Source organism: Ammodytes marinus (assembly GCF_949987685.1).
Source record: "Ammodytes marinus genome assembly, chromosome: 12".
NCBI classification, from domain to species: Eukaryota; Metazoa; Chordata; class Actinopteri; order Uranoscopiformes; family Ammodytidae; genus Ammodytes; species Ammodytes marinus.
In genome coordinates, this window is record NC_137216.1 from 15,674,616 (window position 1) to 15,688,580 (window position 13,965).

At 41.8% G+C, this 13,965-nt stretch overlaps 1 protein-coding gene across 1 annotated transcript; it reads right to left on the reverse strand.

Moving 5' to 3' along the window:
• Window positions 1–756: 756 nt before the first annotated feature.
• LOC307258484 (UPF0524 protein C3orf70 homolog B-like) lies at window positions 757–13,324 on the reverse strand. Its single transcript, XM_080038022.1, has 2 exons — window positions 12,820–13,324; window positions 757–2,460 (listed from the first exon to the last, which is right to left on the reverse strand). The coding sequence occupies exons 1-2, from the start codon at window positions 13,001–13,003 to the stop codon at window positions 1,724–1,726; spliced, it is 921 nt and encodes a 306-aa protein (XP_079894148.1). The 5' UTR covers window positions 13,004–13,324; the 3' UTR covers window positions 757–1,723.
• Between the last annotated feature and the right edge of the window lie 641 nt (window positions 13,325–13,965).

The following is a 13,965-nucleotide window of genomic DNA, read 5'->3' on the forward strand; positions in this document are numbered from 1 at the left end:
CTAGCCTAACCTGCGCACCTTTCCCAGATTCCCCCTTCAGCTGTCATCACAAGACATTTCAATGTCAAGCCCAAAAAGCAAATAACAATGCAGCTTCATTACTATATAAGCTTATATGTATTATATGTATTATATGTATTATATATATATATATATATATATATATCATAGATAGTCAATAATACGGATGTAGCATCCGGGCTGACCTCAGTTATTCACACAGCATCCAATAATCCTGGTTTGTGCGCGTCGCCATTTTGTGAGATTTTTACTCCGCCTCACTCCTCTTGCCGAAAAGGGGAATCGACGTCACGTCGGGGGAGGGAGATAGCTGACGTATACCTCCGAGGCAAAGTGAGGGACAACGGGTGGAGAGCTGTCACTCAAGAGATCGCGCCAATACATTTTAACCTCCAAAATAATAAAAACTAGCGTGGGCCAAAAAAATTCACCCCCCTCAGTGTTGTCATGGAGATATGACCTAAACATACAAACTAAAATGTTTTTGTGGCCCAGGCTGTAAATAGGTTTAATAAGAATTTGAAAACGGCCTATCTAACAAGTGAGTCAAAGAAAAACTGCTCGTCTTGGCGCTCGTCTAGGTCACTTCCTTATTGGATGCCGGTAAACATCGCTGAGGTTGGGGCTTGATATATGAATATAAATATATATATATAAATATATATATATATATATATATATATATATATATATATATATATATATATATATATATATTTAAAGGTATATCCCCTCTTCACCATTACTAGTTTCTGCTGTGACAACGTGACTCCTACATTAGTCACTGTGGCTCTGCCAGAGACACGTCAATGCTATTTAATTTCTTGGCTGCTAATGGAAGTGAATGCAAGCCGTGTTTTGCTGAACGCCCCATTTCACCTTGAAATAGCACAGCAAGTTCAGCTTGACCAGAAAAGGTGGTCAGAAGATCGTGTTAATGTGTTTTTTAATGTGTTAAATGGTTTTTAGAAGCTCAAAGGAGTATAAGAGTGTCCTTGGTCCTCGCTGGCAGGTGCGGTATAGGAATGTGCTTCTGTTTAATCCTTGATTGTCGAACACTGACCTACCTTCCCACCTACTTGCTCGTGTTGGTGTGAGTAAAGTGCAGACAAACAGTGGGCCAAGGGGAATCTTTTAATTTCTGTGATAAAAGCAGCTTTGTCCCCGCAGCTCCTATAGTAAAAGAGTAACTATAGTGTAAAAGGCTGATCTGCTTTAGGCCCATGACAGTTAGCTGGCCTTGTAGGTATTACGCTGAAGTGTCAGGATTATTAATAGGTGGAGGTGGAGCCAGGAAATGGCACGCCTCGAATGTTGGATTAGAATTAGGATTTTACTGCCAAATTGGCAACTGGAACTGCTCTTTGACATTGCGAAACTGACAATCATCTAAAAGGTTCCACTACCCTTTACCTGACATTAGTGCCCCTACTATAGATTTCTTACGTATAGTAGACTGTTACCATGTAAAAGAAGTCGATTTGGTCCTCGGTGCATGTGCTTGATATTCCTGTGCTTCCTTTGTCTTCTAAACAAGTTCTACAAATGTACTCCATGCAGGGGGTAGTAGTGTGTGTTTCGGGCGAGGCTTTGTGTGTGTGAGTGCAGACGGTACGATCCTCGAGTCACCCTGCAGGAGAAAATTATTCTCAATAACATGACTGCTGCTCTGTACTGTTAGATCATGTGTTGGCGCGTCGGCTTACACAGTTGTTTCGATCTTTTCGATGATCTCTATCATAGACTTGGAGGGGGAGAGCAGACCACAGTCGTCCTGATCCCACAGGCTTCCCGGGCTGGAGTGCCCATCTGTGCTCAACTCTTCGTCCTCCCCCTCTTCCTCCTCCTCCTCCTCGCTCTCCTCTTCACAGGACTCCAGATAGTGCAGACCCAGCGCGTTGATGCCAGAGTCCTCGGAGCTGGACGGAGAGGAGCAGTTGTCCATCTTGGGGCCCTTCAGCTTCTCCACAGGGGAGGGGTGGTGGTGTTTGTGTTTGTGTTCACTGTACCCCTGCTGATGGACTGGCTGCACGGTGGCCGCGGGCGCAGGGGCGTGCTGGGCAGGCGGAGGTGGTTGCACAGGCTTCACCGGTTGCCGAGGCTTAGCTGGGGGTTTTTGGGGCATCTGAGGTGGAGCGGGGACAGTCGGGGGAGGTGTAGCGTTAGGCGGTTCCGGTAAGGGAGGCGGCGGGCGCTGCACATAGCACATCTTCCCGTTGATGCGTTTGACGATGTAGTCGTCCACAAACAGGTCAGCGATGACGCAGTACCTGGGCGACTCCAGGTGAGGCGGGGACTGGTAGGAGGGGGCCAGCTTCAGGAAGCGCTCGGCCAGAGAGACGGACAGGTCCATGGTGTTGCTGTACTCCGTCTCGGCGGCCGGCACTGAGGTGGTGGGCAAATGGCACACATTGGTCATGGGCTGGTACACGTACTTGCCTGAAGAAGAAAAAAATAAAAAAATGTAATTAGATTAAAATGGGGGCCAAGGAGAATCACAAAAGCTGCTTTAATATTTTTTTTCGATGTGAACAATGGGTCAAAAGACTAGGTGTATGCGCAAGGTGTCGCTCATAGTAACACCACATCTTTAATGAGCAACTGTTTTTGTGAATATGCTCACTGTAATAACTCAAAGGGTCATAATACGTTTCTGTTACATACTGTATGTATGTTGTGTTCACACCTGGTTTCAACAGTTCCAAAGTGCCCCCAAAAATCCCTCTATTTTCTTTTCCTGTCAAACATAAATGTACTGTATAATTTGATGACACCTGGGGGCATACACTTTCATATGCCACCATTTGAGGTGGAGCTGCAGCCAGAGTGCAGCAATTTCAAGCCTTCAAGAGCAGTGGCATCAATCATTTTTGAGGTACTGATGCAATCCTTAATTTAAAAAAATGATGAAATAACATAAAAGGTTGAGGCCAACGTTTGCAGCTCATCATGATGTGGTGCTGATTTAAATCTGGATTGGTACTACTTTTGGTAACATTATTAAAATGAAATAATACCGTAAAGTTTTGTACATGTGTTCTGAAAAGAGAACTTATTCATAGACACATTTTTTAAGCCTTTTGTGTGAGTTATGCCTCCCATTTTGGCAACAAATCTTGCACTGGTAGTGGTTGTGCAAAAAGACTGCTCCCAAATGTTGTTCATTGTTTGCAGCCCACTGCCTCCAACTCTTGAGCCATGCTGCCTAAATAGTGCGGCTCAGATGTGTATTTAACAGGCTCCCCGGAGAGAGAGAGAGAAACTACAGAAGATGACAGGTCTACGCATCACTTCCTCTTCTTCTGTGTCCTTGTCTATTGTTTCACTGGCTGGGGAGCCCATTCAATCAAAATCTGTTACCAGGTTACATTGACAACATCAAAGTCCAGTACTTCAAAGTAAGGACGTGGCTCTTTTTCTGCATTGCTGAATAGACAAAGCGAGCTTGTGGTGCTGATGAGACATTTTTGAACAGCACAAAATATATTTAGTTAAATCAGGAAATAGTGGTGCTAGACTTTGTTTTCTACACATGAGAATTCCATTCTGACCAATCTTTATTATTAAAGGACTCAAACCTGCATCAATTATCAGTGTGAAGCTATTAAAGAGAGGACCCAAGCTTGATGTCGGTGTACTTTGCCGACATCGCTAAAACAAAACACAGAAGTTAATTTGGATACAGACAAGGGGGGCGGGGGGAGTTGCCGTCCTCGGTTTAATGAGAGAAACTCAATGGTCCATATTCAGACTGAGACGAGGCCATCCAATCAGACAGGATGACAAATGAGAGCCAAAGCTGCAGAAGGCAACGTGTTGACATTTAGTTCTTAGCATATTACACCTAATTGCATTCATCCATCTGGATTTTTCAAATACCAAGAGCAATTCTGGGGGACACAGATGCACAAGCTGACAACAGACAGACATATGGAGCAAACACTTCCCTGACACTGGCTGTCCTCAAAAGTCTCACAGAGTAAGCACTGACTGCCTGCAGATTTACAAGGTGTCCACACAATGGAGAAAGAGGTTATATTAAGTTAGAAATATTACCGTTAACGTCTGCCCCATCTTCATGTTTCAAGTAATTAAATACAACTTACTGTTTTTTTAATAATGATTCACTAAAATACTTGCAAAATTACTTATACCGTTTGAGTACAAGTACTATTATTATTACAAATTACTGTAGATGGGGATAGCTTGGATAGTTTATTAAATCTTATTCCTAAAGGTTTAACTTTACACTATTTTACGTCTTAATGTCTTAAATGTATTTTTGTCTTAAATTATTTATTTTGATGAGCATTGTTGGAGGGCACCTGAGAACAAATGATTTTGATTTTATTTTAACATTTGGACCGATTCGCTGTATTTGTTGGATAATGACAATAAATAACTTTAACTTTATCTGAACTTTTCTGTGTAATACAGATAAACTGTATATTTTAGGATTTTGGTATGTTGATACCGACAAAATGAGACATTATAAGACATCAACTTGGACTTTTAGAAAATATGTCTGGATAGATGGTAAGGGGACTGCACTTGTATATCGCTTTTTTTCTAAGCTTGTCTCATTCACCCATACACATTTAGGGTGCAGGCAAACCCTTGGGAGCAATTCGGGGTTCAGTGTCTTGCCCAGGGACACTTGGACATGTGGCAGGAGGAAGGGATTGAACCACCAACCCTGCAAGCCATGGACGACTGCTATACCTATACTCAGCCACAGCCGGCACTTAGCCCAGTCTGGCATTTTCCACTATTTTATATTATAGACAAAATTATGAAATAGGTTAATCAATTTTATCAATAATGAAATTAAAACAGTTGTAAGTTGCAGTTCTGAAGTAATATTTTAAAGTGGCTACAAGGAACTTTGGCGGCCCCTTTGGACAAAAGCGGTAGTATTTTTATGACACCAGCTGTCGTAGAGCTGTTTTCTAGCGCGTGCCGGCAGGTGCGAGTGTCAAATGATTAGGACGCAATATAGTGCATGTCCGTGTTGAAAGGGCACAGAATCTTTTTCGGCTCCGTGAGAGAGGTGAGTGTGACTGCCCCTGCGTTCCGAATGGCATACTCTTTCTTTTTCCTACTCTACATACTATATCCGCGATAAAAATAATCTAGTTTGGACGCAATAGGCACATATTTTTACTCTTCTTTTTTCATCATAACATTGCGCCTTGATCTTGTCACTTGCTTTTATATCTGTCGCATACCAGTTAGCTTTCATATGGAGGCTTCGTTGATGTGACGTAATTTCACATGCGCACCGGATTGTGGGTCAGAATCGCCCAAATAGGATGCTGTTTTCAACACTAACAATAATATACTATTTCAGATGAATAATGGTCATCTGATGATGATGAGGCAAAGTAAACTTTGTTTAGGAGTAAACACTGCAGAAATAGTTCACTCCCGTTAAATTGTTTACACGTTGCTTGGCAACGCTCTCCTCCCGCCCGTCTATCACTTTTCCTTTTAGCTTTTAGTTGTTCTTCATTGAATTTTCTTTTTTTCTTTGATGGTTCAGCCCCGTTATCAGCCATTATGACGACAAATAACTGTCTCAAACAAGGCTCCCCTACCCTTACCTGGAGGGATAGGCCACTGAAATCGCGTTGCTGCGCTACACTGAAATCTGCGACCAATACGATTATGTGACCATAGAGCCTGCATGCGCAAGCCGAAAATCAGACTGGGTGTGCGACCAGACCAAAGGCATTAATAAAAACTATATAAAAACAGCTTTCTTTGAACTGATGGTCTTGTTTGCTTTTAAAAGTAATTTATTATTATCAGAGGAAAAATGAGGCTGTTTTAAAGATATTTAAAAGTTCCTCGTAGCCGCTCGTGGACTTTTTGACCACTAGTAGCGCTGTAGAGCAATTTTCTACAAGCTATTGAATTAAATTAATTTCCAAAAATGCATTTACACAATGCTTTTTGGTATAAAGATAGTTTTTAACTAACCATTGTTTACAAGAAAAAACACCTTTAATTACGGTTAATTACTATTGTCATGTTTCAACAACAGACACAAAAAAAAATTTCAGAAAGGGGGAGAGTGAGAAAAGGAGAGATTGTTATTTGTTTTATATTTTGGCAGTCTCTAGGCACACCGTGGACCCATGGATATGTTAGAACACATTTAAAAAGTGCATTTAGCATAATATGTGACCTTTAAGTTGTACTCTAGCCTTCTGTGCTGCTGAGTGCTGGAGCCCTCGCTTGACAATGTCAAGCAACCTCCGCACTCTCTCCTTTTGCCTTGCTGTGTGTGTGTGTGTATGTATGCGTGTGCTTGTGTGTGTGTGTGTGTGTGTGTGTGTGTGTGTGTGTTTGCATTGCCATTGTAACAAAGACCAGATGTCATCACAAAGACGAACAATATAAGCTACATATTCCTTAGCAAGGACATTTTGCCATCCATCACTTTTTTGTTGTTTAGGGTCAGGAAAGGAACTAGGAAAGGAACTGTTTCTTTAAAGGATGAGGATGCCACCATATTCTTTATTATTGTCAATGTGGTACTCTCAAATCTCTTTATTGTTGCCATGGCACCCAATCCTGGGACCCGCAACGTCTTAGTTCCTCTCTCAATACTTTCTGACTTGCCTACCCCGTCTGTGGCACAGTGTCACACAGCCAAACACCCATTGTTTTTTTTGTGTAGATTTAAATAGTTTTTAGAAAAAGAAGGAAAATCGTTCTCTAAAAAAGCTGGGCTCTGTGGTTTTAGTTAACAGAAAATGGTGCAATTGTTGGTGACTATTTTCTGTTGATCAAAACACACTGAGTGGACTGACCACTTATGTTGATCGAATCAAAATGAACTATTTAAGAGACACAACAGTGCAAATGTTTGGAATCATCAGTTGTATTGATGGGGTTTTCTTTCCTTTGATGTGGGCCATTTTAAAATAGATTAAAAAGGTATGATTCAGAGTCAGACACATAATGTAATATTTACATCCAAAATCGTTCTGGCCCCAAAAGAAGAAGAGATGATGTGCCCTCCAAAGCGTAAGTGACCCTCTATTATAAATGAACAACAGCAGTGCTCGCAAATGGACTCAAAATATTTTGGGAACCTGTTTTTCTTTGGGCGCTCTACAGTCGACTCAGTGGTTCGATTGAATTGTTTCAACTGTGATTTATCAGTCCAGAACCCATTCCTGTTTAAATCTGCAAAGATTGTACTGAATCAAGCCTTTGTGGCAGGACATTCCAAACAAACACAGCAGTGTATATCACACAACATTCTTGTCGGTAGGATATTCTTTATCAGTGAGCGTCAAAGGGCAAATCCTCCATGAATGGTACAAAACAGTTTCCAGTGTATCTTACATTTCATCATCCTTTTTCTTGTTTTGCAGTGTTCACTGGAGACCGTCGAAAGGCATTCTGCGGGATAGGACTAAAAGCTAGGAGGATGTAGATATACAGTACATTCGGCTGTTGGGTATATCAAAAGATGAAGCTACAGAAATGAAAATATTATTTCAGGATTTCTACAGGTTAAACAAAAAAGTGGTGGTGACTTTCCCAGTACTTTTACAGTCGTGAAATGAATAATGCAAAGAAAAGGAGTCGACAGATATAAAATATCACTAAATATCTACTATACAGTACTATATAAATATCTGGGATTAGTGTAGTCTCAATTGGAATCATCTGAATGTTGGAACAAGGAGATGACGACAATAGGATATGAATATAGCCAATAGAAGATTTTAAAATACATGTGTGGCTGACAAACAAGAGCTTAAGAGGTTAATGAGACAGAGGCAGAATGGGTGGCTCATTCCTGAGAAGTTGCTGATTGCTCTCTAGAGGAGGGAGAATAGTGGAGGAGGTATGATTAGCTCCAACTCCTCTTCTCCCACCTGTCTCCATCTTGCACGCCTTCGCTATACTCTCTACTGTTTCCTGAGGCTTCCTGCCGATGGCTGCACAGTTTGGTTTTCATACAGAAGATAGTCGGTGTGAATAATGAAGCAACAAGCCCCCTCTGTCTCTCGCTCACACAGCTTCAACATCACAATTTCACATTTTAGCTGTAAACTGTCTCTCCAAAGACCACTGCCCAGAGGAATATACTTTATTTTGACAAATCGTAATGTGTAGTCCAGATAAATGGGTTCAAACGGATTGTGTCATTTTAATATCAGCTAACATCAAAGCCTCAGTAGAGACCATGTTATTAACAACCAGCAGTCTTGATGCACAGGCGGATAAGATCTTCTACTGTCAATGAATCACACTAGCTGAAGCAGTGTGTTGGACGAACTAGGTAAGGAGAAAAACAATTATTTCAGCAGATTGTTATCATTTATCTACAGCTGCTGCACCCATTTGGCTGCTGGATATGGTCCGCTCACACATCCGCTTTCTTTGTGTTTAAATCCGTCCGACAAAAGGGGGCTGATGCTGCTGCAGCCACAGCAACAACACAAGTTTCGGGTTTCAGCGATGGCCCATCCCCTTCTGACCCAGCATCATGTGAAACTCATTTTCCTGTTTCCTGTTTCATGCCTCCACACAGGCAAAGGCTGTCTGATGTCTGACTTAAATCCACTGTTTAGTCTATTACCAGAGGGGGGATGCAATACTCTGGACTGTTTTTGTCTGTGCATAGTGAATGATATGCTTCAACTCTTGCAAAGCCCTTAAGGAATAGGTGTAATGAAATTGTGAGGCAGCACTCTCAACACCAGGACTCTGAAACAGAAGCAGCTACATTTAATTCAGCCATCATCAATGGTATTATTTACGCCTGTGTTTTTCCTACTGTGAATTGACAAAATGTCTTCTTGGTTCTTTTCTTCCATAATGCAAATGGTTGAAGCGTGCAGGCCGCTTTGAAGGTTAAATTGTAACAAAAAACCAATCAGAAGTAGCATTTGGATTCATCACCATACGTGGAAAATGGTGTGTATTAAGGTGGGGCTGATTGCTGTCGTTTTGAAAAACCATTAGAACTTTACGCTTGTCTCTACAGTGAAGATGCAGAGGCAGGAGGAAACAACAATAAGGCCGAGTAGCTTCCATTAAAATCGAATTACGAGCTAGTCGTCATTTTCTCAACCACTGTTTTTTTCTGAAAAATGATATAAGGTTTCAGCAGCCTAATCATGTGGTTATCTTCCAAAGTCGTGTTTCCTTTATTCAAGTCACTTTCCTATTTGTGTTTTTGCTCCCATTGGCTAGTGACACAGTGTTGATTTTTAGTTTTGGTGCTGGCCTGTCCCCAACATTGAGAGACAAGGAGTTAAAATGGTCCCCAAACACAAACAATCAATCCACAAACATGCCCTCAGGCCTGTCCTGGCAATGCATTGATCTACTATTAATAGGCAACACTTCTTATGTTTTCAGCACTGCAGCAATTCTTTGAATTGTTCAGCAAATCAATCAATAAAGCTAGATATACGTAAATCGTTGCAAGCTACAGCTGCGTGATGCGACAGATGAGTCGAGGACGTCTGAAAGAAAGATCCAACTTTTCTTGTATTTACAGGAGAAGAACAAGTTCCAACAAACAACACTGACAACACTGTGCAGACTCATTACACTCACTTTCTTAATGAGTAATTAATTTCTCTGCCTGGCAATTGTAATCAGTGAGTAGATGATAAAGAGGGAAGAAAAAATATACGGACCAGGTGGGTCTGGTGTTGTTGTGAGCAAACTCTCTCATCAGACATGACACATTGGTTGTGACACTAAAGATAGCTAATTAACGCTAATGGCAGGCTTGGTTTGATGTTGTTAGCAGCTGGAAATACTGCGTCCACCTACACAATCTAATTCCAATTTTCCACATTTCATCAGCCAAAGGTTTCAACAGAGCTGAAGACTACACAAAGGTTGTCAAAGCAGCGACATAATTGTCTTGCGACAGTCTGGGAAGATGATTAGTGTCGTCTGAGAGCAGAAAACAAGAGGTTGACAACCTGAAGTGGTACTGTTTGCAATGGAGTGTATAGGAAATAAGAGAAGGTAGGAATCAAGTCACATACCGCTCCACAGGTAAGATAATGGAAATAATTGTGCTGTGCTGAGCACCGCTAGGCATTTGACCTTATGTATTTGTTTGCCTGGAAACCTATTAAATATGTAATTAGAAAGGCAGTCAAGCAAGGCTCCCTGTGGTGAATGCACAATTATCAGCTTCACAACAAGTGTATACTCCAGGCGACAGTCGCACTAGGCACGCTCAAAATGGAAATATCACAGAGATAGACATTAACAACATTTCTCCCTTTCACATCCGGCGTTATTATTATAATGTATCATTAGAAAAAAAGGCTGTGAGCCAAGCAAGAGCAGGCGGGGAGTGCAGGCGGAAGCACGCTGCAATACTTTTTCTCAGTGGGTGCATGGACATATAAAGTTCTGGTTCTGCCTGATTCAGCACTCTAAGCTGGTCTACTCTCATTGAGGGCTGTCCATGCGAGCGGGAACCTGTGAATTACAGTGGAACAAGACTTGAAGGTGAGAAGGTCCGTCGTTGTGACGCGCCTGGCTCTTTCTTTAATATCATAACAAGCCCCGCTATAATAATGGATAGAGGGAATTCTATGTCTGTTGTGCAGCATTTTTTTTTGCCCAAGTGATGACTATTTTAAAGCAGGGAGGAGAAGCAAGTCTGAATGTTTACATATCACCTAACACTGAACAGGCTTTGCTAGCAGAAAAACATGAATCCCGGATGTAGCTCGTCATAAACACTGGAAAGTATTCATCACTTTTTCCTGCCACATCCGATGTTTCAAATCACTTGGCTCATTCTCCAGGCGAATGGCAGGCCTCTAAATCCAGTGATTACACAGCAAAGATTACAATGTGACTTGTGCGGGTTCGTAGTCTACACTATAAGCCTCAACTGACTGGTGCCGAGTGGATGGCTGATTGTGATTTACACTGATCTGAGGATTTTCTAGTGCAGCCAGAGATGGGATAAATTATGAGCCACACAAGGAGAGACGGACATCCTGTCAGCCATTGTGATTCTGTGGTGGCGTCGAAGTCGAAGTGTCGGATGGAGAAAGGAGAGAGGGAGTGTACACTTGTGTTTGAAAATGCCAGTGCTGGTTCTCAGTGACAAGAACATTGTTCATATCTGTGTGGAGTGGAGCTGCTTGCCTGTGCTCTATACAGTCAATTCAGCCGTCAACATAAATCTATTTGAAATGTAACTGTAGACCAGCAGTGGCTGAGCTTGACTGCACTGCTTGTCTGAACATGTGACCAAATGTCCTAGTTGACACGATAATGCTAATTATATCGTAAATATTTCAAATTGTCCACAAATCCCATGAACAGACCAAACCAACAATATGTTAGTTAATCTCTCAGTACTTTCCGAAATCCCTACGGCACTTTAGCACTCAGCCACAGACTCATGCATTCATACAAAAGATGTTTTCACATTTGGTTCAGAAACAGTTTTATTTCTTTTTAAATGCTAAATCATTTTCTCTTTAGCATATAAATTGTGAATTTGTTTGGGACTAATTCAGCTGTAGGATCAATACACATTTGGTGTACTACAGAGAGTTTACTGCACTTGGCTTATGCCTGTGGGACTGGGTCAAATTAAACTACAGTTCCCAGGTTTATCTCGAGAAAGAAAAGGTGTGTGTGTGTGTAGAATATAGGGATAATCCATATCAAGCTTTGATAACACTGACAAAACTTGCTAGTCGTATCAATCCCCTGCCAGTTCTGGTCTCTTCATGGGATTCGTTTACGGCAAGTAAAATACTCTTTAAATAGACTTAGAGCAGAAATGAAAGTGATGACTCAAGTGTGCTATGTATTTCCACAGACAGGGAACTATTTGAAGGTTTATGGTTGATTCAGGCGCATTTTGTAGGCTCTCTTTTGAAGGATACAACACAATCATGATATGACGTAAGATGTATTCAGAGCCAGACACGCATATGCTATAAGACATAATGGCCTCCTACATGGAGTTAAATACAAAGAGAATATAGACTAAATTGTTCTTGTTTTCTTATTTCTAAATTACTTTAAACTTGAATGTGTTATAATTTATACACATGCGTTCACAAAATTATAATAGTAAATAATTCAACTTCCTTAAAGCTGTGCTTTTTAACTGAAACACAACATTACGATTGACAGCTAAAGAGTCAAAGAAAATGGGCACTTGAGGTCTGTATTGATGGAATCTGTTTTAGTCATTAAATGCTCACAGCCTAAACTGAACTATGTTTAGCCAACTGGTTCACAGTCTACATAAAAACCAGTCAAAACAAAACCAGAGCAAAAGCAAACACTGACACCATGCCCATAAAGCTTCAGTTTCCCTGCATCTGAAATGTGCAGCATCCATATTGTTCAGACTACATTTACTATTCATACATAGAGCAGGGGAGTGTATGTGAAGCTTCAAGGATAAATGGGACTCGATAAGTTTGACCTCGATATAATTGCAATGGATACAAACAAGAATCCTAAATGTATTTGGAAGTTTTAATGAAATACCACTGGAGCAGCATATGTCTGAAAAGTCAGTTTCAAAGCCAACTTTTACATAATACTCTCAATATGTGTCACACTATCACCTTCTGGAATAGATTGTCATTAGCCTATGGAGTTAATATCTGCTAAATGTTGTCCTTTCCAGTCGACGCACGATGAACTGATGCTTCTGCCTGCACAATGGCCACTGCTACCAGAATGTTCTGCCATCGTGGCAGATGAACATATTTGTGGCAATACAGAGAGCTATTAATGCATTTAAGACCAACTTACAGTGACACCAGCCCAAGTGGCAGCACCAGTGCAGCTTGAAGCACTTCCCGTGGCTGTGCGTAGCGCAGATGGAGAGTCCATCGCAAGGCAGGAAGTCTGGTCTCCCCGCGCAGCTCCTGGCCAAAGCCTGCGCCTCGTCCAACTTCTCACTCTTCTGACACTTCTGTGCTCTCGAGGCGGCCATGCCAACATTTCCTGGGTCGAATAAAACCACAAGAAGAAGAAAAAGAAAAGGCGCACACAGTTTCGTCCGAGAGCAAACTACAACATAACCGCGAGGGAGCGAGCCGAGGTTAACGGTCCACGTAGCCAAGGGAGTTTTTTCAACTGGGAGCCAGCCAGACGCGAAAAGACACGGTGCTGGATCCCTGAATCCACAGCAGCTGGGTTAGTGATCACGCAAAGGGCGGAAACATATCCTGTAAAATGTATGTCAATTAGCTGGGCGTAATGTCATATTCAAAGGCGACTTCCAGTGGTCGTGATCCATCCACACATCTCTCCATCCTCCGCTCGCGTTGTGAAGCTCTTCTGTGTGTTTGTGTGCGCACAGTGACGCGCGTACGGAACAACGGCGCGCATCTGAACTTCATCACACAACGGGAGGAGTCTGCAAACACTAAGAACAGCTGCTCTGCGCACTTCAAACGCACGAACACCCCCCACAGGCTTTCAGTAGTCCCCGTAAAAAAACTTCAAAACACCATGCATCTGCGTCGAATATGAATACATTCTGCAATAACAGAAAAAAAACATGGGGCTACATTTTCTAAATGTCTGCTGATAACATAATACTGGTAATATTTCAATCATATATATTGTGTTTTTTTGGACATGCGTTAACTTGCCATAAAATGATGAAAGGTCCAGAAAGAGTATAGTTGCAGACAAAATGGAGCATCACACTGTCAAATCCAGCTGCTCGGGCCTGGAGCCTGCTGCCGCTAGGTGGCATCCCCAACAGCTGCTCATAGCTCGGCATGAAGAGGTTTCTCTGGGAGTGAGCCATTGATTTATAAAAGCAGTTTAGCGCTTAGTTTCCTCTCTCGCCAATGCAGCTGGGTCAGCACAATACGGGAAGAGGACACACACACAGACACATTTACACACACATACACCACATGGAGAAGCATTTCTTTTTTTCTC